The following is a 27975-nucleotide window of genomic DNA, read 5'->3' as shown; positions in this document are numbered from 1 at the left end:
CTGTGGCCAACCCCACTGCATGTTCTGTCAAAGGCCATTGTGGCATGGGGTTGGCATATTATATGGTAAAAAAATATGACCTCACGTTAAAAAAAATTAATCGACTTTATAGTTAAGAATTGTAATTCTTACTCGTGCCCTTGCCATGCATTGCTAATTACTCCACATATTACATCACTCATCATATTATCTATGACATCCTTGATTCCATGATTACAGCATATGAAAAGACGGTGCATTGCGTTAGCTCACATCTTAGTTACTGTAGTTGCACCAATCAACGTTACTTGAAATAACTATAACTGGTGAATTCTATTTTTTTCAAATGTTACATTGTCACGGATATTTTTGACCTAACTTTAACAGTTTTTTGTAACCCTCCTTTTTTCAGTGAATTTTTAAGATTTTTTTTAATTAAAAGTAAGATGTAATTACAATCCTTAACTGTAACATCACGTTTTTTTAAGTGATTTAAAGATACAATTTATAAACACTTAGGGGTCCATTAGGATGGGGGGGTGGACTTTGTCCGCCCTCCATCCTGCCGTGGAATGGGACCGCCCGCCATAGGTGCGGGGGTCCCGTTACAGAGATTAGAATGCACCTGCCACACTGGTGGGCGCATCCTGCATTTCTGACATTGCGGCGTGTGGTGCACTCAGCATCGCGTGCCACAATGCCAGGAAGGCATGTCAGGCACTTCCATGCACAAAATGGCAGGCACTGCGCAGTGCCTGCCATGTTGTGCGTGGAACTGCAGGGGGGTACCATAGGTACCCATCATGTGCACCCCCCACCCCCTGGAGTCCCTGGGGGCCCACAACGGGCCCCCGCAGGCAGACTCTGCATGCCTTTCTGTGGTGGCAATGCCGCCACAGAAAGGCATGTCCCAGTACACATCCTAATGTGGCTGGCAGTGTCTAACGGACACCACCACCATATTGAACCCTTTTCCGCCCGGTCGATTTGTCGACCGGGCGAAAAAGCGGCGGACGGTCTTTCCGTCCGCCGCGGACCCCCCCAGCCATTGTAATATGGCTGGGGGTCTTTGCTGAGAGGATGGCGGGCAGATCACCCTCGCCGGGCCGGCGGTGACTACCGCGGCCTGGCGGGTGCCTTCCGCCTGCCATCCTAATGGGGCCCTTAGTCTGCAGGGTGTGTCAATCTGGTATCTGCCCAACCCCCCAAAAACCAGCTTGATGGTTTTGCGGCTACTCCTCCTTGTGCACCCCTGTTAGAATGGACCTGAGTTGCTTATGCAGAGCCCTTTATAAGTTAGCATTCGTGGCACCATTTTCTATTCAGGCACCATTTGAATCATGATCAAAACGAATCCTTTGCCGTTTCTGAGAAAAAGCCTCTGTTAAGTTTAGTTTCTGAAATGTTAGATCTTGCTTCGCTAATAAATAGACTGTTCATATTAGTGCATAACTTTCCCTCTAGAAAAAGGCCCTCTCCCACTTTTCTGGTGGTGGGCGCCACAACCTTGGACTGTGCTAGGTTGTGAGAGATACAAGAACCGAAACCTATTTTTTGTATTTTATTGTCCAGCTGCATCAGCCTGGAAAATTCCATTGTGGGCTTGTCTTTGCCCAGCTATGAAATGTACATAATGTATCTCTATGCTTGTTGATTTCAGTTCCCTCTGTAACACTCTTCGAGACTGTGCAGATGGGGCTCCACTCTGAGTGCATCTGAATAAAACAATTATTGGTATATTCTCCATTGTTCTTCCGACACTTCATTTTGTATGGAAGGCTGAGAGGTGGTCTGAGGAGACCCGGGTGGCCCCAATCAGGTCACGTCCTTGGCAGGACACACTTTAGATGGTATTTTCTCTAACCATCCTAATCTACAGTTCATGGGCATACTACCTTTGACTTGGACTGACCATATGGGAGTTCAATTTGAAATTCTCCTCGACGTCTGTCCTACGGTAGAGAAAGGCCCTAAGATCCAGATTCTAAGCAGATCCTGGAACACCATTGATAGCACAGACCTACAGGCAGTACTTTTGGCCTCTATTGGTCAGTTATCTACAGATCCAGAAGAAGCAGTCACTCATTACACAGCTTGGGTAGACTCAGCCTGTAATAAGCTAGCCCCAGCTAGAATGATACACCTGAAAAGAACAAATCCCACAGACCCCTGGTAGTCAGAAGACCTGACGAGACAAAAACCTTCCTGTAAGCTCTTTGAGCGAATCTGGAGAAAATACTATTTAGAAGAGGACAAACAAAAATATAGACTAAGTGTCTATCTACAAACATCTCTTATTTGAAGCAAAGAAAAACTTCTACACTAAATAAATTATTTTGGCAAATAACTCTACGAAAGAGCTTTTTAAAACTGTCTCTAGTCTGGTCTCCCCCACTATGACAAAAGTCGAAGCAAGTCAGAAACTTTGCGACGACATTGCCAAGTTCTTTCTGAATAAAGTAGAAGCTATCTTTTTAAACTTTAGTCGCCCCAATTCTGAGGAAATAATTACACGGACAGAGGGAAGGCTACCAATTACTGACTCCCCGATGATTTTTAATACATTTGAGGATCTGTTCAGAACAGATACTGAAAAGCTTCTTCTCTCCGCCCGATCAGGTTCCCCCTATGATCCCTGCCCAGTCTCAATAATTACACAGGCACATGTGCCTGTAGCGCTAGTCCTCATGCCATTGTTTAATGCAATGTTTGAAGTCGGACTCTTCCCTAGGCCCTGGAAATCGGCTTTGATACTGCCACTACTGAAAAAACCCAAAATGGACCCAAAGGAGCCAAATCATTTCCGACCCATATCCCGTCTTCCGTTACCAGCAAAATTGGTTGAGAAAAATATAAATTCACAGCTCAGCACTTTTCTAATTGGGAAAAACGCTCTGGATACAACTCAGTTTGGGTACAGAAAAGGGCATAGTACTGAATCTGCATTGATAAAATCTACAGAGGAGATCAGGGAAGCTGTGGACAGGGAAGGCAAAGCTGCCTTGATTCTGCTGGACCTGTCCGCAGCCTTTGACACGGTCCATCATGATGTTCTGATGGACCGTTTGGTTGAAGGTGGTATCCAAGGTAAAGCCCATGACCCCCTTAGATCTTTTTTGTCAAACAGATCTCAGACGGTGGCATTGGGTAATTTTAGTTCTAAACCCTTTTCACTGCTGTGTGGAGTACCCCAGGGGTTCTCCCTTAGTCCCGCTCTTTTTAATGTTTATGTTAGTTCATTAGCTATCCTGATCAGATCATTTGGCTTCAGTTTGACTTCATACGAAGATGACACACAAATAGTGGTGGCTCTGCGGCCTGGCCAGACTTCAGGAATTAAAGACAGGTTCCACGATTGCATGGGAGCAATTGGAAAATGGATGTCACAGAACTGTCTAAAATTGAACTCTGAGAAGACTGAGGTCATCCTGTTCGGCAATGACCCTATTTTTTGGACCTCTAGATGGTGGCCTAAAGATATGGGATCGCCTCCTGTTCCTGTAAGGAAAGTGAAGAATTTAGGATTCATTATCAACGAGAAACTTAGTTTTGGGGACCGAATCAATGCTATGGCTTCTTCCATCCATTTTTAATCAAAATGACTAAGAAAATACTGCTCTTTTTGTCTACATCCTGTCAGCGAACGGTAGTCTAGGCCCTTGTCTTGTCCAGACTTGACTACTGCAATGGCTTGTATTTAAATATTCAGGAATGCTTTGCAAACAAACTTCAGATGCTAAAGAACGCAGCCGCAAGGCTGATCACAGGCACGCCCAAATTCGCATCTATTTCTAAGGATTTAAAGAAACTTCACTGGCTGCCAGTCAAGCATCGAGTACGTTTTAAATCTCTGAGTATGGTGTTTAAGGTACTACATGGGGCAGGGCCTGATTTCCTAAAACAAAAATTAAAATGGTATACACCGGGCAGAACCCTGCGCTCTGGAGGAGCCAAGCTAGTTACTGTGCCATTTATTAAAAAATCTACGTGGGGAGGAAAAAGTTTCCTTTTATGTGCAGCCAAAACCTGGAACGAGCTTCCCCCATTTTTAAGAAATGCCACAGACCTACTCACTTTTCAGAGAGGCCCTAAAACCTGGCTGTTCACTCACTGATCCCAGATAGCTCGCCTGAATCTCAGAGAATTAGTGATTTAGCGCCAGGACACCTTCAGGTAATTGTCGCGCTTTATAAATAATGATAACATAACATAGCATAACTTCCTTCACCCCTTGATGCTTGTATATTTTCAGACTGGGCACGAGCAGCTTATTGTGCAAAATAATTGAGTATCTGCCAACCATAAACTGTTAAATGTTGATGCCCAGGTATGTTTGTGGTATACTAAGCCAAAATATGTTTCTCCTTGTATTTTTGATTATAGGAATGGACTACAGTAGTTGGCACCGTGTTTTCTTTTGGTTAGCAGCATCTGGTGGGATTCCTTCAAATGAGACGACCTTCGCAGAAATAATGCAGCAGCAGGGTTATAGTACTGGGCTCATAGGTACAGTATATCTTAAATATCACCCTGAAATGCACCTTTGTTGCGTGCAACCATGGAAGCAATCTGTAGCTAAAAAATATGTTCTGGATTCTATGAGATCCACTTTTCAGATTTGGTGGCCACATAATATGGGACATATTTAAATGTGAAAAAATATATATTTTTCTTTTGTGACATGACGTTGCTTACATGCTCATCCAAGGAAAGTCTGTCCCTTATTATTGTGCTCCTCTTTCAGAATCAGGTGAATACCCGTTTCCTCCATGCACTTCAGCTAAGAGAATACTGTGCATTAAGTGCCCCAGTTTTTCTACAAATATGAGCGGAGTGGGTACTGCCAGCTCTTTACCGATGATAATTATGAGTTTTCTTTTCTTTCATGTGGCTAGTGAACTATTTTGTTAGAATGGTGGGCTTTGCTTACCTCGCAACCATTCCTGCCACCATGGCACCTTTTTGTTCCAGTCTCTCTTTATAATGCTGCCAAGGTTATAGCTAAGCATGGGCGTAAAATCCGTTTCGCGGTCGAATTTGCAGATTTTTGGCAATTTTGCGATCCGCGAATAGCACGAATTTGCCCAAAAATCCGCAAATTCCCAAACGCTTGAAAAATACAATATCGCGCGTGCGGCGTTGACTTACCGTGATTCTGAGTCCGCTGAGTTGTTTTTCTTCCGGTTTGCATGTGCTGCGCCATTTTCGATCTTGCTGCGTGATCGCGTGAGAGTTTTTCGAACGCAACTACGTTATCGCGGCTCGCCATCTTGCACAGCGAGAGTTTGACAACGCGAGTACGTCATAAAGGCCCGCGATCACGCATTGCGGGAGTAAACAATGCCGAACACGTAGATGCGGCGCGCTGCTGACTTCCGGCGGGAGATTTGAACAGCTCGCGTTCCCGAAATTGCAAAAATTGCAATTCTGCACAAGAAATCCACCGCAGGAAGCTTGTGAAAATGATGATTTTGATCAGAATAACTCCTCAGATTGACATTTGGCTGCACTTTTTGGTGCAAGGAGTCCATTTTTTGGGGAAGTGCCCCAGAGTCTCCAACTTCCTGTTCCTGTCCAGCAGGCTCCTCGCAGTGCTTTGACCATGTCCTGGTCACTTTTGATTTGGATCTGGAGCTGGAAGGATTACTTTTTGTGGCTGCTGCTGGATATTTGTATTTGAGGACTTTTTGGACTTTGGAGTTTGGATCACTTTTGGATTTGAGATTTTACAAGTAAGTTGGTGTTGTTTGTTTGGGGCATTGCAGTTGAGGCAACTACAGTTTTAACACTTTTTTTCACAACTGTTTCTGTGATTTTTTTAACTTAATTCTCGTTTATGTCATGGAATTTTAGCTCACTGTTATATGTTGATTTTTTTAAAAAAAAATTGGGGTGCCTGTAAAGCCTCACTACCCAGTAGGCCCAGGTGTAGTGAGTGGTGCATGGACCTAGTCTTTCTGTGGGGTGTCTTGAATATAAACATCATTGAGGACATGGATGGCATTGGACTGTGGTGATTCTTGTGTGTTTTTTGACTTTTCGGGGTGGTGTTGGTGCCTGGCCATGTGGGTGGGGGCCATGGGGGTCAAGGGTCCATTTTGAAGCCAGGCAGTGTGCTCAGGCCTGCACCAAGTTTGCCTTGCTTTCAACCATTATGACCAGGTGTAGTGAGTGGTGCATGGCCCTAGTCTTTATGTGGGGTGTCTTGAATTTAAACATCATTGAGGGCATGAATGACATTGCATTGTGGTGATTTTTGTGTGTTTTACGACTTTTTGGGGTGTTGTTAGGGCCTGGCCATATGGGTGGGGGCCATTTTGAGGCCTGGTACAGGCAGGGCCTGGCCATGTGGTGGGGGTCAAGGGGCCATTTTGAAGTCAGGCAGTGTGCTCAGGCCTGCACCCAGTGTGACTTGCTTTCAACCATAATGCCCAGGTGTAGTGAGTGGAGCATGGGCCTAGTCATTCTGTGGGGTGTCTTGAATTTAAACATAATTGAGGGCATGGATGGCTTGGATTGTGGTGATTTGTGTGTGTTTTTTGACTTTTTGGGGTGTTGTTGGGGCCTGGCCATGTGGGTGGGGGCCATTTTGAGGCCTGGTACAGGCAGGGCCTGGCCATGCTGTGGGGGTCAAGGGGCCATTTTGAAGCCAGGCATTGTGCTCAGGCCTTCACCCAGTTTGCCTTGCTTTCAACCATTATGCCCAGGGGTACTCAGTCGTGCATGGACCTAGTCTTTCTGTGGGGTGTCTTGAATTTAAACATCCTTGAGGGCATGGATGGCATTGGATTGTGGTGATTTTTGTGTGTTTTGTGACTTTTTGGGGTGTTGTTGGGGCCTGGCCATGTGGTGGGGGTCAAGGGGCCATTTTGAAGCCAGGCAGTGTGCTCTAGCCTGCACCAAGTTTGCCTTGCTTTCAACAATTATGCCCAGGTGTAGTGAGTGGTGCATGGACCTAGTCTTTCTGTGGGGTGTCTTGAATTTAAACATCCTTGAGGGCATGGATGAAATTGGATTGTGGTGATTTTTGTTTGTTTTTCGACTTTTTGACGTGTTGCTCGGGCCTGGCCATGTGGGTGGGGGCCATATTGAGGCCTGGTACAGGCAAGGCCTGGCCATCTGGTGGGGGTCAAAGGGCCATTTTGCAGCCAAGCAGTGTGCTCAGGCCTGCACCCAGTTTGCCTTGCTTTCAACCATTATGCCCAGCTGAAGTGAGTGGTGCATGGACCTAGTCTTTCTGTGGGGTGTCTTGAATTTAAACATCATTGAGGGCATGGATGGCATGGAGTGTGGTGATTTTTGTGTGTTTTCCGACTTTTTGGGGTGTTGTTGGGGCCTGGCCATGTGGGTGGGGGCCATTTTGATGCCTGGTACAGGCAGGGCCTGGCCATGTGGTGGGGGTCAAGGGGCCATTTTGAAGCCAGGCAGTGTGCTCAGGCCTGCACCCACTTTGCCTTGCTTTCAACCATTATGCCCAGGGGCACTCAGTGGTGCATGGACCTAGTCTTTCTGTTGGGTGTCTTGAATTTAAACATCCTTGAGGGCATGGACGGCATTGGATTGTGGTGATTTTTGTGGGTTTTCGACTTTTTGGGGTGTTGTTGAGGCCTGGCCATGTGGGTGGGGGCCATTTTGAGGACTGGTACAGGCAGGGCCTGGCCATGTAGTGGGGTCAAGGGGCACTTTTGAAGCCAGGCAGTGTGCTCAGGCCTGCACCCAGTTTGCCTTGCTTTCAACCATTATGCCCAGGTGTAGTGAGTGGTGCATGGGCCTAGTCTTTCTGTGGGGTGTCTTGAATTTAAACATCCTTGAGGGCATGGATGAAATTGGATTGTGGTGATTTTTGTTTGTTTTTCGACTTTTTGACGTGTTGCTGGGGCCTGGCCATGTGGGTGGGGGCCATATTGAGGCCTGGTACAGGCAAGGCCTGGCCATGTGGTGGGGGTCAAGGGGCCATTTTGCAGCCAAGCAGTGTGCTCAGGCCTGCACCCAGTTTGCCTTGCTTTCAACCATTATGCCCAGCTGAAGTGAGTGGTGCATGGACCTAGTCTTTCTGTGGGGTGTCTTGAATTTAAACATAATTGAGGGCATGGATGGCATGGATTGTGGTGATTTTTGTGTGTTTTTCGACTTTTTGGGGTGTTGTTGGGGCCTGGCCATGTGGGTGGGGGCCATTTTGAGGCCTGGTACAGGCAGGGCCTGGCCATGTGGTGGGGGTCAAGGGGCCATTTTGAAGCCAGGCAGTGTGCTCAGGCCTGCACCCACTTTGCCTTGCTTTCAACCATTATGCCCAGGGGCACTCAGTGGTGCATGGACCTAGTCTTTCTGTGGGGTGTCTTGAATTTAAACATCCTTGAGGGCATGGATGGCATTGGATTGTGGTGATTTTTGTGTGTTTTCGACTTTTTGGGGTGTTGTTGAGGCCTGGCCATGTGGGTGGGGGCCATTTTGAGGACTGGTACAGGCAGGGCCTGGCCATGTAGTGGGGTCAAGGGGCAATTTTGAAGCCAGGCAGTGTGCTCAGGCCTGCACCCAGTTTGCCTTGCTTTCAACCATTATGCCCAGGTGTAGTGAGTGGTGCATGGGCATAGTCTTTCTGTGGGGTGTCTTGAATTTAAACATCATTGAGAGCATGGATGGCATTGGATTGTGGTGATTTTTGTGTGTTTTTCGACTTTTTGGGGTGTTGTTGGGGCCTGGCCATGTGGGTGGGTGCCATTTTGCGGCCTGGTACAGGCAGGGCCTGGCAATGTGGTGGGGTCAAGGGGCCATTTTGAAGCCAGGCAGTGTGCTCAGGAATGCACCCAGTTTGCCTTGCTTTCAACCATTATGCCCAGGTGTAGTGAGTGGTGCATGGGCCTAGTCTTTCTGTGGGGTGTCTTGAATTTAAACATCATTGAAGGAATGGACGGCATTGGATTGTGGTGATTTTTGTGTGTTTTTCCGACTTTTTGGGGTGTTGTTGGGGCCTGGCCATGTGGGTGGGGACCATTTTGAGGCCTGGTACAGGCAGGGCCTAGCCATGTGGTGGGGTCAAGGGGCCATTTTGAAGCCAGGCAGTGTGCTCAGGCTTGCACCCAGTTTGCCTTGCTTTCAACCAATATGCCCAGGGGTACTCAGTGGTGCATGGACCTAGTCTTTCTGTGGGATGTCTTGAATTTAAACATCCTTGAGGGCATGGATGGCATTGGATTGTGGTGATTTTTGTGTGTTTTTTGACTTTTTGGGGTGTTGTTGGGGCCTGGCCATGTGGGTGGGGGCCATTTTGAGGCCTGGTGCAGGCAGGGCCTGGCCATGTGGTGGGGGTCAAGGGGCCATTGGATTGTGGTGATTTCTGTGTGTTTTTTTACTTTTTGGGGTGTTGTTGGGGCCTGGCCATGTGGGTGGGGGCCATTTTGAGGCCTGGTACAGCCAGGGCCTGGCCATGCGGTGGGGGTCAAGGGGCCATTTTGAAGCCAGGCAGTGTGCTCAGTCCTGCACCCAGTTTGCCTTAATTTCAACCATTATGCCCAGGGGTACTCAGTGGTGCATGGACCTAGTCTTTCTGTGGGGTGTCTTGAATTTAAACATCCTTGAGGGCATGGATGGCATTGGATTGTGGTGATTTTTGTGTGTTTTCGACTTTTTGGGGTGTTGTTGAGGCCTGGCCATGTGGGTGGGGGCTATTTTGAGGACTGGTACAGGCAGGGCCTGGCCATGTGGTGGGGGTCAAGGGGCCATTTCGAAGCCAGGCAGTGTGCTCAGGCCTGCACCCAGTTTGCCTTGCTTTCAACCATTATGCCCAGGTGTAGTGAGTGGTGCATGGGCCTAGTCTTTCTGTGGGGTGTCTAGAATGTAAACATCATTGAGGGCATGGATGGCATTGGATTGTGGTGATTCATGTGTGTTTGTCGACTTTTTGGGGTGTTGTTGGGGCCTGGCCATGTGGGTGGGGGCCATTTTGCGTCCTGGTACAGGCAGGGCCTGGCAATGTGGTGGGGTCAAGGGGCCATTTTGAAGCCAGGCAGTGTGCTCAGGCCTGCACCCAGTTTGCCTTGCTTTCAACCATTATGCCCAGGTGTAGTGAGTGGTGCATGGGCATAGTCTTTCTGTGGGGTGTCTTGGATTTAAACATCATTGAGGGAATGGACGGCATTGGATTGTGGTGGTTTTTGTGTGTTTTTCCGACTTTTTGGGGTGTGGTTGGGGCCTGACCATGTGGGTGGGGGCCATTTTGAGGCCTGGTACTGGCAGGGCCTGGCCATTTGGTGGGTCAAGGGGCCATTTTGAAGCCAGGCAGTGTGCTCAGGCCTGCACCCAGTTTGCCTTGCTTTCAACCATTATGCTCAGGGGTACTCAGTGGTGCATGAACCTAGTCTTTCTGTGGGGTGTCTTGAATTTAAACATCCTTGAGGGCATGGATGGCATTGGATTGTGGTGATTTTTGTGTGTTTTTTTAACTTTTTGGGTTGTTGTTGGGGCCTGGCCATGTGGGTGGGGGCCATTTTGAGGCCTTGTACAGGCATGGCCTGGCCATGTGGTGGGGGTCAAGGGGCCATTTTGAAGCCAGGCAGTGTGCTCAGACCTGCACCCAGTTTGCCTTGCTTTCAATCATTATGCCCAGGTGTAGTGAGTGGTGCATGGGCCTAGTCTTTCTGTGGGGTGTCTTGAATTTAAACAACATTGAGGGCATGGACGGCATTGGATTGTGGTGATTTTTGTGGTTTTTTCGACTTTTTGGGGTGTTGTTGGGGCCTGGCCATGTCGGTGGGGGCCATTTTGAGGCCTGGTACAGGCAGGGCCTGGCCATGTGGTGGGGGTCAAGGGGCCATTTTGAAGCCAGGCAGTTTGCTTAGGCCTGCACCCAGTTTGCCTTGCTTTAAACCATTATGCCCAGGGGTACTCAGAAGTGCATGGACCTAGTGTTTCTGTGGGGTGTCTTGAATTTAAACATCCTTGAGGGCATGGATGGCATTGTATTGTGGTGATTTTTGTGTGTTTTTTTACTTTTTGGGGTGTTGTTGGGACCGGGCAATGTGGGTGGGGGCCATTTTGAGTCCTGGTACAGTTAGGGCGTGGCCATGTGGTGGTGGTCAAGGGGCCATTTTGAAGCCAGGCAGTGTGCTCAGGCCTGCACCCAGTTTGCCTTGCTTTCAACCATTATGCCCAGGTGTAGTGAGTGGTGATGGACCTAGTCTTTCTGTGGGGTGTCTTGAATTTAAACACCATTGAGGGCATGTATGGCATTAGATTGTGGCGATTTTCTGAGTGTTTTTCGACTTTTTGGGGTGCTGTTGGGGCCTGGCCATGTGGTTGGGGGCCATTTTGAGGCCTGGTACAGGCAGTGCCTGGCCATGTGGTGGGGGTCAAGGGGCCATTTTGAAGCCAGGCAGTGTGCTCAGGCCTGCACCCAGTTTGCCTTGCTTTCAACCATTATGCCCAGGTGTAGTGAGTGGTGCATGGGCCTAGTCTTTCTGTGGGGTGTCTTGAATTTAAACATCCTGGAGGGCATAGATGGCATTGTATTGTGGTGATTTTTGTGTGTTTTTTTACTTTCTGGGGTGTTTAACTGATGTTCCTCTGGCTTCCATTGCTTTTAGGTGCACAAGAGAACCACCAGTGCCAGGAAGAAGTCCTGCAAACAACACAGGGTCGTGACTCTGGACCAGTAAGGCTGAGCCTGAAATACCTAAAACAACAACACAAATGCCAATACTGGAGCTATTTAGACTAGCTTTTGAAGTAACCCCTATGGATAAGACATAAGGATCCGATTTTTTATTTGCGTCACTAGTTTATTTATTTATTTAGCACTAGTGGATCAACAATAATTTTCATAAGTAAATTATTTTCATGTGTATATACAAAGAATGAGAAAAAACATTACAAATGACAGCATATAATACAATGAAATGTGTACAATATTCACAACATATCCGCACATTCACTTTGGCCAAACACATTCATCCATCTCCATTCTTACCAAAAAGCAAAAAAAAAATAATACTGCTGGGGGCCTAGTGTCAAATTAATATTTTTTCGTGTAAATTTGTAAACAATGAATACAACTAGTAATCAATGTACTAAACACCTATACATCAGTAAACTCCTATTTAATAAAGCCTATTTATATACTAATTATAATTTTGACAACAGGACCCAATCAAACAGGTCGACGCGTTTCGAAATCCTCAATGCGGATTTCTCCTCAGGACCAAAAATCTATAAGAATAAACAACAAAAGAATCAGTGAGAAATTCTATCCCAAGCACTCTTGCTAACAGTGACATTCCAGTTAAACACCTCTGACCATACCTTGTCATTAGACAGAAACCAATCTTGCTAGTAGATGGCGTGCAGCCAAACAGCCACTATAAATAATGAAGGGGTGACAAGCAATGTGAAGTTTGTCCACCACAAACACATACTACACAAACACTAGGATTTGGACAGAAGGTACAGGAGGACGCTTACCTCTTTTGAGGCTCATATGTTATTTTATCTGGGGGGGAAAGGAGGGTTTATAATCAGACATGAAGGCAAAACAAGTGAACTGGCATAATGAGCGTTGTGTCACATATATGTACTGGATCAAGACTTTCAGTCATCTTACCGGTGTTTTGGGTTTTCTATGGCTGAAAAATGGAGTATCAGGCGCTTGTTTAGCGATGGCTTGTTGCTAAAAATCTGCAATGGAAACCACGGGGTGGCCAAGTTAGTTTATAACATGCCGGTTATTGTAAAAAGAAGCGCGGAAAACGGGCGCGAGTCTCACCAGCAGCGGCGTCTGTACTCGTCCAGAGTTTCTAAATCGGATGTCGCGTTCAGAGTCCCGCCGAAGAGACAAGTGATTTAATTGGTGATCATGCTTGTCACATGATCCCGGCGTGTCCGTTGTTGTTAAGCTTTTAAAGGGACAGCGCCAGAGTCCTGTATAATGGATATTTTATGGACAGATTTTGTACTTCGGCGCTCGGTGCAAGTACGTTGAAATATCTATAAAAGCTCCCCGGTGGTCTAAATGATGTATAAGTATACCGCGAATCCAAAAAGCCAAGCCTACAAAATGGCCAATAACATACGATGTACTTTATTCAGACTGGGGTGGTTACGCCTATTTTCAATATCCATGAGTCAGTACTCAGATGCCGATGCTTGAAAAGTTGTTATAACATGGTCGGGAAAGGTCCCAGGACTCAGATAATCAAAGAGGCAGAATGTGGCAGGTGGCCTAACCTTAGTCTACTAATACAAAAAGTAACTCATGCTGATATACATAAGATCGTGTCAGATAGAGGTAGATTAAAACTCTGCCACACTTAACTGCTCTGCAAATTGTCTGGAGAAACACGGAAGGTTTAACACACCATCCTCACAATCTCCGAGATTTCATTGAGCCCTGTACTGGCAGTGTTAAATTTCATAATGAGGAGAGCCTCATGTTGATCTAGTCTGCCTTCAACATCCCCTCCGCGAATGTCATTCTCAATTTTGAGATAATGGTCCATCTTAGATCTTCTTCCTTATGCTGATTTAAAATCCAATGGTGAACCAGGGGCGCATTCGCTGTTTCTTTCCTGATCCTGGACTTGTGTTGTGTAATCCGATGACGGATCTCTTGGGTGGTTTTCCCTATATATAATTTGCAGAGCAGTTAAGTGTGGCAGAGTTTTAATCTACCTCTACCCAAAACACCGGTAAGATGACTGAAAGTCTTGGTCCAGTACATATATGTGACACAATGCTCATTATGCCAGTTCACTTGTTTTGCCTTCATGTCTGATTATAAACCCTTCTTTCCCCCCCAGATAAAATAACATATGAGCCTCAAAAGAGGTAAGCGTTCTCCCGTATCTTCTGTCCAAATCCTAGTGTTTGTGTAGTATGTGTTTGTGGTGGACTAACTTCACATTGCTTGTCACCCCTTCATTATTTATAGTGGCTGTTTGGCTGCACGCCATCTACTAGCAAGATTGGTTTCTGTCTAATGACAAGGTATGGTCAGAGGTGTTTAACTGGAATGTCACTGTTAGCAAGAGTGCTTGGGATAGAATTTCTCACTGATTCTTTTGTTGTTTATTCCTATAGATTTTTGGTCCTGAGGAGAAATCCGCATTGAGGATTTCGAAACGCGTCGACCTGTTTGATTGGGTCCTGTTGTCAAAATTAAAATTAGTATATAAATAGGCTTTATTAAATAGGAGTTTACTGATGTATAGGTGTTTAGTACATTGATTACTACTTGTATTCATTGTTTACAAATTTACAGGAAAAAATATTTCTTTGACACTAGGCCCCCAGCAGTATTATTATTTTTTTTGCTTTTTGGTATGAATGGAGATGGATGAATGTGTTTGGCCAAAGTGAATGTGCGGATATGTTGTAAATATTGTACAAATTTCATTGTATTATATGCTATCATTTGTAATGTGTTTTCTCATTCTTTTTATATACACATGAAAATAATTTACTTATGAAAATTATTGTTGATCTACTAGTCCTAAATAAATAAATAAACTAGTGACGCAAATAAAAAATCGGATCCTTATGTCTTATCCAAAGGGGTTACTTCAAAAGCTAGTCTAAATAGCTCCAGTATTGACATTTGTGTTGTTGTTTTAGGAAGAAGTCCTGCAGCACTGTGTGTTGTGTGTGCTGTGTGCAGCACAACGTCACGTGACGTCACGTGTGGTCACAGACAAGACAACTCTGCAACTCTGCAACTCGTGCAACTGCGGCCTGCTGTTCTGACATCTGGAGAAGATGGCCCCAATGAAAGGTGGCCGTAGCCCCTCAGCGAAAAAAGTTGCCAGTGTCACTGCCAGTAAGAAGGAGCAGAAAAAGCAAGTGCCACCACCTACCAAGGAGACTGGTGTGCCCACCGACACCGTTTTTGGGAGAAAAAAAACTACGCCTGCAGCAGCAGCGGTGTCCGCCGGGGACCAAGCTGGAAGCAGCAACTGCGCTTCAATGGGCTCAGTGCCACCACGCCAAGTTAGGTCCAAGACCATGAGTGCTGCTGCGGCAGCCACTTTGGTTGTTCAATCACCATTGACCAGTGATCTTGGCTCATCACAAGAAAGTACCATCCAATCAACGCGGGGTGTAACTCAGCTGACGAGTGTTCAACAACCACAGCCGCAACGACAACCACAGGTGCAACTAGTACAAGCGCAAGTACATGGGCCAGAAGAGGCGCAAGGAGAGGCGCAAGTAGAGGCGCAAGGAGAGGCGCAAAAAGAGGCGCAAGTAGAGGCGCAAGGAGAGGCGCATGGACAGGTGCATTGAGAGGTGCAACTAGAGGTTCATGGAGCGGCACAACTGCCTACAACGTTTGTTCCTCCAGAAGTAGGGGCACATCAGGAAATTGATATTCAAGAGGAGGTATCATCCGAGGAAGCCACTCCTCCTGATGATGATCCATTGTCTTCCAGATCCCCAGCAAGAAAAAGGTCAAGGAGGGCTACTACTACTACAAGTTCTTCTTCAAGCCCTCTTCATTCTGATGACCTTGATGTTGATTGGAAACCACAAATGCAGTCTGAGAGTGAGGCACGCCATGAGCCGACAAAGGTAGCAAAGCCTAAAAGGAATGCTCCCGCAAGGCTTCGACTTTTGGGTGATGACGACGAACAAGAAGTGGTGTCTTCTGCTACTGATGAACAGTCTGACGATGACCCAGTCATCACAGTCGTCACTCCAGCCCCAGCGGGCATGCAGCAGACAAACATTTTCACCCTATCCCGAATGGCTGCTGAGCGGGATGTGGGCGGAGTGGCACTGGTACCACCACCAACGCAGTTAACTACAACACCAACACGACCTACAGCTTCCATATTTTTTAGCCAGAAGGGCCTGCAGGGACCTCCATCCAGCTTGACCTCAAGTAGTGGTGCTGTAAGTGAACAACAGAAACAAATTCAGCCACGCCCATCCTCCACTTCATCCGGCATTGAAACTCAAAGTAGCACCTCCACCACCAGCAGACATTTCCAGTCCCCAATTTGGGACTTCTTTACTGTTAGCCAAAGTGCGGAAAACATGGTCGTTTGTTCGATATGTAAAACATTAGTTAGTCGGGGTAAGCTTGGTACCAACTATGGTACCGGAGGCCAGAGAGGTCATCTCAAGATACACCACACTATCATTTGGGAAGCACACATAAGGAAGATCGAGGAATGCAAAAGAAAAACAAATCCAAATGTATCCCTTGATATTGTATCTGATGATGACGAGAGGCTGATAGTGCAGGGGGGAAGTGAAGAAGCGACAAACATTTTTTCTGGTACACCTAGTACCGCTGGCAGCAGCACTGCAGTGGTATCGCCCACACCCTCTACCCCTGCAACATGTATGAGGCACACTAAGAGTCTGGGAGAGACACCAATGTGAAAAACTACATCACTGGGCCTAACTGGTTTGAAGAAGTCATCATCACGTAAAATAAACCAGCCCACCATTTGCGGAATGTTGTGGTCGGAGGCGCCATTTGAACGCAACCACCCAACGGTACGTATGTATAACGCAAAGCTGGCTAAAATGCTAGCGCTGGACCTTCTCCCTTTTTCTTCAGTGGAAGGGGTGGAGTTTCTAGAATTAGTGGCAACAGTCTGCCCTAAATGGAAGGTTCCTAGCTGGTCCTATTTTGCCAGAGTTTCGGTTCCAGCACTACATCAAGATGTGCTGGAGGTGATTGGGGCAGCTTTGCAGAGAGTGCTGTTCACACTATCCACTTAACATCAGACATGTGGACCAGTTGCCAAGCCCTTGATTACATGGGCATCACTGCACACTGGGTCTCTTTTGCAGGGGTAGAGACAAGTCAAGTGCAGGTGTTGACCCGGACACACTTTTTCAAGCTACTCGGAAACATGCAACATTAGCCATGTTTGCCATGGAGAAATCTCATATTGCAAAAAACATTTTGGAGGAGTTTAACAGTAAGGTCTCTGAATGGCTGCATCCAAGAAATCGCATAGTTGGTTATGTTTCCACTGATAATGGCAGTAATATAGTTAAGGCCATGCAGCAAGGTGACTATTTCAGAGTGCCGTGTCATGGCACACAGTATTAACATTGTGGTTGAAGATTTCTTGAAAAATGAAAACACAGTCAGGAAGTTACTGACCACCTGCCGAAGAATCTGCACACATTTCAGCCATTCTTTTAAGGCCCGGAAGCAGCTGAGGGGCATTCAACATGAACGTAGGCTGCCAGTCAAAGGACTCATCCAAGAGGTGGCAACACGTTGGAACTCAACCTTTTACATGCTTGAGCGTCTGTCTGATGCAAAAACCACAGGTGATGGACAGAATGCAGAACAATGTCATACATTCACCCCAGTACAGAGATCTGGGCCCAAATCCATCGTTTTTTTCCACTCCACACCACCCCAGTTCAGACATGGCCATATGCAAATCAGTCTGACCCTGTGCCTCATGGGAACAGTCCAGCCCGAACTGCCAAGCCAAGCCTTCCCTGGACCGGAAACAAGCTTCCGAGGACCGGTTTCTGGCATTCCAGCCATATTCAGCCCGGCTTGCTTGAATCCAGTGGTGTGGAGTGCATGGGACTCACGTCTGAGCATACCCATCCCACTCGGGGTGACAAATGCAAAATCCACAGGTGATGGACAGAATGCAGAACAATGTTATACATTCACCCCAGTACAGAGATCTGGGCCCAAATGCATTGTTTTTTCCCACTCCAGACCACCCCAGTTCAGACATGGCGATATGCAAATCAGTCTGACCCTGTGCCTCATGGGAACAGTCCAGCCCGAACTGTCAAGCCAAGCCTTCCCTGGACCGGAAACAAGCTTCCGAGAACCGGTTTCTGGCATTCCAGCCATCTTCAGCCCGGCTTGCTTGAATCCAGTGGTGTGGAGTGCATGGGACTCACGTCTGAGCAAACCCATCCCACTCGGGGTGACAAATGCAAAAACCACAGGTGATGGACAGAATGCAGAACACTGTCATACATTCACCCCAGTACAGAGATCTGGGCCCAAATCCATCGTTTTTTTCCACTCCACACCACCCCAGTCCAGACATGGCCATATGCAAATCAGTCTGACCCTGTGCCTCATGGGAACAGTCCAGCCCGAACTGCCAAGCCAAGCCTTCCCTGGACCGGAAACAAGCTTCTGAGGACCAGTTTCTGGCATTCCAGCCATCTTCAACCCGGCTTGCTTGAATCCAGTGGTGTGGAGTGCATGGGACTCACGTCTGAGCATACCCATCCCACTTGGGGTGACAAATGCAAAAACCATAGGTGATGGACAGAATGCAGAACAATGTCATACATTGCTCACTTTGCCACTGGATTCAAGCAAGCCGGGCTGAAGACGGCTGGAATGCCAGAAACCGGTCCTCGGAAGCTTGTTTCCGGTCCAGGGAAGACATGGCTTGGCAGTTCGGGCTGGACTGTTCCCATGAGGCACAGGGTCAGACTGATTTGCATATAGCCATGTCTGAACTGGGGTGGCAGAGTGGGCTAAAGAACGGTGATGGATTAAACCCAGATCTTTTGACTGGGTGTGAGTGTTTGATTGATTCAGATGCTCTGTCCATCACCACCTCCTTTTGAGCGTCTGTCTGAGCAGTGCATGGTAATCAATGAGTATGTCTTTCGACAGGGTTCTACTATGAAAGACATGAGGCTAGAGTTGGAGGAATGGAAGCTAGTTAAAAGCCTGACAGACATGCTTTGTCCTTTTGAGGTCTTCACGCGTGAAGTCAGCAGGGAGGGCTGTTCTTTGGGCAAAGCTATCCCATTGTTGGTCATGCTAGAGCACCAACTGAAGGCGGTGTCTTCCACGTTCAGAGATGATAGTGAAAAGCAAGACGCATATCAGTTGGCGGAGAGGTTATTAAGCCGCCTAGTTGACAATGAAAGGCTAAAAAACATTCATACAGAACAACAATACATTTGTGCCACTATTCTGGATCCACGGTACAAAAAGGCAGTGGTCAGCAAAGCATTCATTCCTTTTGATGAAGCAGATGTTTCATAGTACAAACATTGGCTAGCTGTGTCAGCCACTCAGTTCGAAAAAGATCGGCAGAAAATTCAAGGAGCCGGCAGAAGTCCAACTGAATCAGCAGGCTATCCGGCGTCAAGTTCCACTTCTGAATCTGTGGGCGAAGGGAGTCACTTTCCCTCACAGCCGTTAACGACACCAGCAGCAACCGTATCATCATCCTCACCTGCACCAGGCCCAGCCATATTATTGTCGGAAGCGGATTGGGTAACTCATCAAGGGTTTGCTCGTTCCAGTGCTGCAAAGGCCACAGATGGTAGGCAAAGTGGAGCAACCTTGGAGAACCTTGAGTCAATGGTGCAGGCCTATCTGGATGACCCAACAGAGGTCTTTGTTAATAAGAACCCATTGCTGTATTGGTACAGGAAAATGCCTCTATGGCCACTGATCACCAACCTGGCTCTAAATTATTTGTCTTGCCCACTCGCAAGCGTGTCTTCTGAGCGTGTTTTCAGTGCTGCTGGTGCCATTGTAACTTCAAAAAGGACCCGCCTCTCGGCCATAAATGTGGAGAGGTTAACACTGATCAAGATGAATCAGCACCTCATACCACCAGATTACAAAGTACGTGAATGCACGCAGGAAGAAGAGGACACTGACTTAGGTGACGGATGTTCTTCTCTGTTACCAGACCTACTCCCGTCTCAATTCATGGAGTTTGAGGACGAGCTCTACTTCCCTGACACCGAGGCTTGAAAATGACTTCCTTTTTTTCGTCCTTATTCACTTTTATTCCTGTGTGTCTTTCTTTGTTTTGCAACTTTTACCGCAACAAAATTCTAATCACCTAATCACAACAAGTCCATCAGCAGCACTGTCTTCATCTTATATTCCTTATTGATTTGAAGGTGCCGCAGTCTGCATTCCTGAGGTTCACAAGCTCACAACTCAATCATGCTCCTCTATACTCCTCCTCCAGACTCCCCCTACCCATTTCCCTCAAGGCAGATGAATGGATCACGACGAGTCCCCTCAAGTGGGACTGAAATTACTGACTGACTACATGCTTGCTGATTGCTGACAGAGTTACTTCTGATATTGACAGGGGAGGCTGCCCTGTGGGCCCTCACTTTCCGAAGAAGATGCGGACAAAAAGTAGAACAGGTAATGAATAATTGAGAAGATGACATGCAGTGGACAGCAATGGCTGTCTGGCTCTGATGAAACCAATTGCTGTTTGTTTTTTGTGCATGAAATGATAAATCATATGTCTTGTCTTAATTATTATTTAATCTTTTACACAGTAATTGTAACTCATGTCAACTACTCTGTTTTTTTTAGCTTGTTTAATTCAAATTGTACTTCAAATTCAGGGGCCATGTTGCATTTCACAATATGCAAAATGTCCTTGGAGCGGACTCACTTGCCAATATACCATGATGATTGATTACATAATATATCTTTTTTGTTTACAGTCACTCACTGGGATGGATGGATCATCAGCTTCGGTTTACGGAACAACTTTGGCCAATTTGTGAGTGGCAAACAGGTGAACCAGTCTACAACAACTACTACAGCAGAACTACATGTCTGTCTATTCGTGGTATGTAGTGGTTGAGGGCGAGGCAGTGTACTGTTGTTGTTATGCCAGGCAGAGTCCACTCCAGACAGCAGTTCATGTCAAATTGGGGCTATGTGGCTTGCTGCATACAATTAGATATGCTTTGTCTGTCTGACAAAGAGCCTAGGTATGCTACATTAGGTTGCTTCACTCAGTGGTGCCTGCCTTGACCGTCTGCATGGCACTGCCTCAAGCTTGGGCCAAACATCTGTTATGTTTGGAAAATTTTCTGTTTTTTGGTATTTCGCAAATCTCCCGAAATTACCGAAAAATCGCAAATTCTTGAGCGGAAGAGATTTTTGGCCCATGCTTGCGGCAGAGCCATGCAGACGGTCAAGGCAGGAACCACTGAGTGAAGCATCCTCCTGATGTAGCATACCTAGGCTCTTTGACACAGACAGACAAAGCATATCTAGGGTTAAGGGTTCAGTGCGATTTACTAGGGTTTTTGGGTTTAAGTTGGTATGGTTCACGCTGAGTCTAGGGCTCGGGCCCAATGCAGGCTCGTTCATAATGATGTTGGCAAGGTTTTAGGGGGGTTTGGTGTTCTTTGGTCCAGAATTGGCAGAATTTTGGCCTTTTTGGGTGTTTTGCGGGCCCGTGTGTTTGGGTGAAAACTAGTTGTAGACCTTCTTCTTCTTCTTCTTCAAAGAGCACAGTGGTTCGATTTTGTTCTGCCTTGCTGAGATTCTTGGGAATCGTTGGAACTAGTGACTGTCCAGGTAAGTTTCAAGAGGATCGAAGTAGTGGAAGTGCTGAAAACAGCAATGTTTTGTAAACAGAGCAATTTGCCATGTTTTGAACATACCAGTATTGCATGTTTTTGGGGGGCTGTTTGGGGGTGTTCTAGATTTGTGGGTGTGGGTCGGCGGGGCTGGCAGCACTGCTCGGATAATCTAATTTTGATTGCGAGTGGTTTGAAGAAAATCCATGGTGGAAAAGGGGGGTTTGGGCCTAGTTGCAGACAGCGTTTTGGCACAATTTAAACTGAGGCCTAGCAGTATTGCGTGTTTTTGGGGGGCTGTTTGGGGGGGTTATAGATTTGTGGGGGAGGGTCTGGGGGTCTGGGAGCACTTCTGGGATAGCATAATTTTGATTGCAAGTGATTTGAAGAAAATCCATGGTGGGAAAGGGGAGTTAGGGCCTAGCTGCAGAGCGTGTTTGGACCGATGTTGACTGGTTGGCTGAAAATGTTCTAAGTATGAGTTTTTGCATTTTTGTTTTTTTCCTGTTTGGGGTGTTCTGCTTTTTGTGGGTGGCTGCAGGGGTCTGGGGGCATAGCTGGGAAGGTCTAATATCGGAATCAAGTGGTTTGGACAAAATCCATGGTGAAAATGTTTTTCCGTTTTTGCTCACTTGCCTGTTTTTGGGGGGCTGTTTGAGGGGTTTCTAGTTTATTGGGGGTGGGCTTTGGGGTCTGGGAGCACTGCTGGCACAGTCTAATTTTGATTACATTTTGTTTTTCAGAAAATCCATGGTGGAAAAGGGGAGTTAGGGCTTAGCTGCAGAGCGCATTTGGACTGAATTGAAGGTAGGCCCATTTTTGCTTTTTGCTTGTTTGGGGGTGTTCTGCTTTTTTGCGGGTGGCTGTAGGGGTCTGGGGGCATAGCTGGGAAGGTCTAATATCAGAATCAAGTATTTTGGACAAAATCCATGGTGAAAAAGTTTTTCCGTTTTCTGACTTTTCGCTCACTTTCGTGTTTTCGGGGGCTGTTTGGGGGGTTCCTGGTGTTTGGGGGGTTGGGGGGTCTTGGAGCAATGCTGGGCATGCCTAATTTTGGTTGCAAGTTGTTTGGAGAAAATTCATGGTGGGAAAGGGGAGTTAGGGCCTAGTTGCAGAGCGCGCTTGGAGTGATTTTGGAATGAGGCCTACATTTTTCTGTGTGAGTTTTTCCGGTTTTGCTTTTTGGCTGTTTGGGGGTGTTAAACTTGTTTTCACCTGGGTTGACGGGTCTGGGGGCATTGCTGGGATGGTCTAATACCGGATAGTGGTTTGGAGAAAATGCATGGTGAAAAAGTTTTTCACTTTTCAGAGTTTTCGCTCGCTTTCGTGTTTTCGGGGGCCTGCTTGGGGGTTCCTGGTGTTTGGGGGGTTGGGGGGTCTTGGAGCAATGCTTGGTATGGATAGGTTTGATTGCAAGTGGTTTGAAGTAAATCCATGGTGGGAAAGTGGCCATTTGGCCTAGTTGAAGAAAGCGTTTGACACTATTTTTAACTTAGGGCTCGTTAGGGTTAGCAGTATTGCATGTGTTTGGGGGTGTTAGAGATTTTGGCAACCGGGTTCTGGGGTCTACTCTTGGAGCTTTTGTCGAGAAATTTCTAATTTTGGTTGCAAGTGGTTTGAAAAAAATCCATGGAGGAAAAGGGGGGAATTGGGCATACTTTACTTTCAAAGTACGTTTTGTCACCATTTTCCACGAGGCCTCAGACAGGTAGCAGTATCGCACGTTTTTTGGGGTCTGATTGGGGGTCTTCTACATTTTTGCGGCTGGGTTTAAGGGTCTGGAAGCACTGCTAGGAAGGTCTAATTCGAAACTATTGTACTGTCGATTCTGAAACTGAAAGTGTGACTTTTTGCACTACACAGTGTACATACCTTATATTTTTTTCTCAGTGGTGTTTTAATATCACTTCCTGTATTTCCATCAACATTTACAGGGCGGCTTTCACCCTGTGCAATGGGAAAAAGGATGAAGTCAAGCTTCACATTAGCGAAACACAATTCAGCATCCGCCAGGCAGGCAGTGGGCAGGGTGTCTTCTGGTCACCAACATTGATCGACGGAGCGTCAGATGGAATGGAGGAGTACCGCAAATAAGAGGAATGGCTGGATGCATGCAACTTCCCAAATTCAACAGGACAACTACAACAACATACAGTAACAGTATCCATTTATTTCTACTTATCTTTTAAGTAATGTTATTGCTGTGAACTTCTATGAGTGTGACTCTGCATTTCTTTGCTCTCGGATTCTAAATTCATCCCTCCAGCCATTGTATAGGTTTTACTTTGCTATTTTTCAAACTAATATAATGTACAAAGTGTTTCTCTGAGTGCAGATAGGCAAGTGAAAACTCATAATTACTGCAGCCCTGTACTGTCGCATTCTTTCATTCATAGTTAGTACCTTGTAGAAAGTACTAATTACTTTTCAGTAACCTATCCATGTAGCAAACAACTTGATGCATGCAGTAGTGCATGCACTTCCTTTATATCACTTAAAAGATTTATAGATAGCTTCGTATCCAAAGATTTGTTTATCTTCATTTGTTGTTTGTCCATGCTGTGCTTTATTTTTCTTCTCTCAACAAAACTCTCCCAAAAAACCCCAATCCCATTCAATTTCCAAACCCTAACCCTCTGCCCCCGGGCTGTGTGGTTTTCATTGATGTGTGAGTAAATGTCAGCAATAATTCCACACACTTGCTGGGGAGGATAAGGTCATAGCAACAGAAAATGAATCACATTTCAAGGCTGGTGAAGGAATCTGAGGATATATTCTTACTCAGCTTGACACAGACCCATGACTATTGGCAAATCAAAGCAGATTTTCATGGGCGCCATCAACTGGATTGATCATCAAGAACATCCTCCTCCTACACGTGGCAAAGGATTACGCTGCTGTGTCTTTTACCTTCAGTACTATTTCTTATAGTAGTAGCCAATGTCAAATTCCACGCAAGTAGTAGTTATACTTTCAATACTTTAGCATTTGTAAGGCTACATTATGGCACTGTTCTAGTGTACTGTCATGTGCTATAGTATCTATTGTACCGTTCTAATGCTCCGCTCAGGCCAATCAAGGTTTCAATTTCTTTTTTTTCAAATGCTGCAACTGCCACTGTGTACCACCAGTAGTACCACCGCAATGATGCAATTTCATCTGCCAAGGATTGCCAACCTTAATCGCCATTTGTCATGCAGCCAGCCCTGTGCCTAGCCCTATTTTCAAACACGAATTACAGGTAAGATAAGCATTTGGGGGGAGGAAGAATAATGGAGTAGTAGGAGAGACGAGAGACTGACGGTAGTACTAGAAAAGTCCTAGGACAATTGAATTCACTAACTCTGTGAGAGGCACTTAGTTTTGTAAACATTTGGGCAATTACTTACACAATTTGAATCAAGAAGCCACTTAAGTTTCAGGAAAACAAAACTTATAGTTAAACACCCCCCCCCCCCAGCCTCAACTGCAGTAAAAACACGTATGCTATGTTTGCTATGGTTAAGTTGAAAGTAATAATTATTTATATCCCTAACAAAAATAAACTATCCCGCAAGACACGACCCACCAACTCCCAATTCCCACCCGCCAAAAGTCTTTAAAAAAGGGGCAAGGGACAGTCTCTCCTCCTCTAATGCCGCCAGCGGTGTACTTTTTTGGCCAGGTGGTTATACTCCTTGTGGAGGTTCTTGAGCAGGATTTTCATTTTCTTCTGCTCCTGCTCAAGGTAGGACACCCTGAGGGTTAGGTGGTGCACGCGTGCCTTTGAAGTGCTGTGGGGGGCAGCTGATTTTTTGGCTGCTTGGCGGAGGCGGGTGGCTGCGGTACCACGGCTCCGTACCGCTGGAGGCTTGCGCTGACTGGCTGACCCAGGGAGCGAGGAGGATGCAGCTGTCGCTGTGGAAGTTGTGGAGGTGGACTGCGTGTCCACCTCCTCCTGAGCCACCAGCCGCCGATATTCGGCGACAGTCGCCTCCAGCTTCAGTTGCCGGGCCCGTCTTGCCAGCTCCTTCCATGACAGTTTTGAAGGAGCATCTATATGAAGAAAGAAAGACATAGTCTATAACCAATGCTCTTTAAGATTAACTCAAAATAATTCAGCAGAAAGTTGTATCACAGTAGAACTAGCAACTTGCAAGCACAGTACATAAAATGTGTGGCCTGTATCTATCTAAACTCCCACTTCTTCAGCCTTGCTTTAACATTAGTGGGAGTTTCAGGAATCAATTCTACGAGCACTATGGACTCACTACATTAGAGTCGACTATGACAGTACACCAGTCTTATTCTTCTTCTTCTCTTTTGTTTAGCGAAATTGGTACGTAAACTTCTGAAAGCCGGCATAATGCCAGCGCAGTCAACTTGCACCCGAGAAAAACTGACGCACGCCATGATGACACAGGCTTGCGTTACTGTACCAGTCCAGTACATGCAGGTGGTGAAGCTCTTACTTTTCTATTATGGGTGGCACTGAGAATACTCTGTTACAAGGGCTACTGCTTAATTAATTTAAGTTTCACCCTACAGTGCCAATGACTACTAGAAAAGGAAAATGAAGAAGATAAATAATATGATTATCTATCCCTTCACAGGATATGTATTTGCTTACATATGGGATGACTTTAGGTGCTTTGTTTTTTATTGAGTGAACACTGATAGGCCACACATGAATGACAGAGTTGTACTAAAATTATTAACAGAGGTAGTGAGTGGCCCCCGTAATCGCCGGATATATGCTGTGCTTGCAATACAAACTACTGCTACTATTCATGGTAGTATTCGGAAAAATTACAGCTTCTTTTCCTTGCCTTTCCTACACTGGAACGTTCGTGCGGGTGCGGTGTTACATGCTCTTCAAAGTAACACTTAGTTCAACCAGTGACCGTCTACTCTCTCTACATACACATATGCTATCTATGAGTCAGATAGTACCATGATCCAGGCATCCATCCATTCAAAGTAAATGTCAATCATTCTTCTTAATGTCTCAACTGGACAAACCTTACTTTTTCTCACGGGAAAACAACATTTTTATTTTATTTTGGAAACCGCAAGCCATGCATCCGTGCTTGACTTGCATTTGAATTTCAACCAAAGGATATATTGTGCACACATACAGTTTCTGTTTCACCCACCCAGGCAGTCCTCTTCCCTTTCTCCTTCCATCCATCCTTGCTTCATCCTTCAACCGGCCATGCATCATATTCCCAGCCATCTCGGGCAGCAATCAAACCCGTATCATTCTTTGCCAATCATCATTACTTTTAATTCGCTTGTCCTTCAACACTTACTTACACCCTTCTTTCCCTTTTCGTTCATCTCATCCATCAAGTTCATCTCTGATCTGACTTGGATTCTCGAAAAAACTTTCAAAGCTGAGTTGAAGTCAATTTAGAGGAGGCTACTACCTGGTTGATAAAAACATAGTTCTAAATTTGTAAGTCTTCTTAACAGTATAGTATACTTGTACTGTACAACATATACACCCATGCAGAGAGCACACTCTGCAGTCTGCAATCTCAATAAGTATGGAATATAATAGCTTACCACTGTCCGCCACTACCGTGGCATCCCCCACAGCAGTTTCCGCTGGCTGTTGCACCGCCTCCGACCCAGGAGTACCCACATCCGCGCTGGCCCCGGCACCGGTGGATGGTTGTGCCAATGTTCCGCCTAGAAAATACATTTCAGATTCTTAGATGCCATATACACCACTCCCTGGTATTTTGTCTAGGAATGAAAAAATTTCACTACGACTACACAAACAAATTTAATAATTTGTGACTGTCTAGTCAAAACTAAAAATTGCCCTTTTTTCAGGGAAGGGTGTTGTCTTGCTACACTTTTTGGCACAACTGATGAATGCTTGCTTTTTAACACGCACCATTTTTCTCATAACAGACAGAAGCTTCCCTTCTAAGAACAAGAGCAAGATCAGATCATCATCACTAGGACGGAGGCAGCAACGATTCAGCACCACAAAGAAGATTTGAAGTTCTAACCAGGTGAGGGCTCGCCCACAATTAATGTGTGAAATCACTAAGCACTTTTCCATTTTCAATCCACCGTTTATGTTGTATGATGAACTTGATTTTAATAAATGTTTTTACTTTTAATAAAGCTTTAAAACTTACATAGACTCTGTGGTTTTTGGTCATGAGTGAGTGAGCGAAAGGGTTTGCAATTTGCAAGCATGAGTCCGTGGCTCTGACAGTTCTGGACTCCTACTCCGTGGTCTTATGTCCTGCGTTGGATAATCATCATTAGGGATCAATCATCGATCAATTAGGGAGCTAAATGACTCTGCCACACTAGCTAGTCAATAAGGAGATTGGGGGTTCAAATTCTGTTATGACTGAGGTATGTGGAAAGTCTAACTGCGCCTATTATAATTGATAAACTATGCTCTATTTAGTGTTTGTGCAGAATTGTCCCTGCAACAATAGTAGTATGGATTGTCCTCCTATCCAATCAAATAGCAAACTAGTATCTTATTCTTTCTTGGTGGTCATTGACATTTTATTGTTGGGAATTGTCAAAGCATAAACATTTAGAAGACTTCAAAAGACATTATGGACAACCCAGAGGACTGCACTCAGTGCATAGAGCTATTGCTGAATAGAATGGGAGTTTCGTTTAACACCTTTTGCCAACTGTGCAAGCTTAGTTAGCTACACAGACAGACTAATA

General features: G+C 45.9%; 1 protein-coding gene across 1 annotated transcript in view; it reads left to right on the top strand.

Annotated features, from left to right (window-relative positions):
- LOC147669893 (arylsulfatase H-like) overlaps positions 1-27975 on the top strand; it is a 528148-nt gene that overhangs the window by 171785 nt on the left and 328388 nt on the right. The window contains exon 4 of the mRNA XM_086948172.1: positions 4363-4485. Within this exon, the coding sequence (XP_086804298.1) occupies positions 4363-4485 (123 nt within the window). The remainder of the gene's footprint in view (positions 1-4362; positions 4486-27975) is intronic.

This window comes from Lissotriton vulgaris, unplaced genomic scaffold (assembly GCF_964263255.1).
Source record: "Lissotriton vulgaris unplaced genomic scaffold, aLisVul1.2 SCAFFOLD_269, whole genome shotgun sequence".
Taxonomy (NCBI): Eukaryota; Metazoa; Chordata; class Amphibia; order Caudata; family Salamandridae; genus Lissotriton; species Lissotriton vulgaris.
Note: the sequence above shows the minus strand (reverse complement) of the source record. Positions and strands in the feature narration are given on the sequence as shown.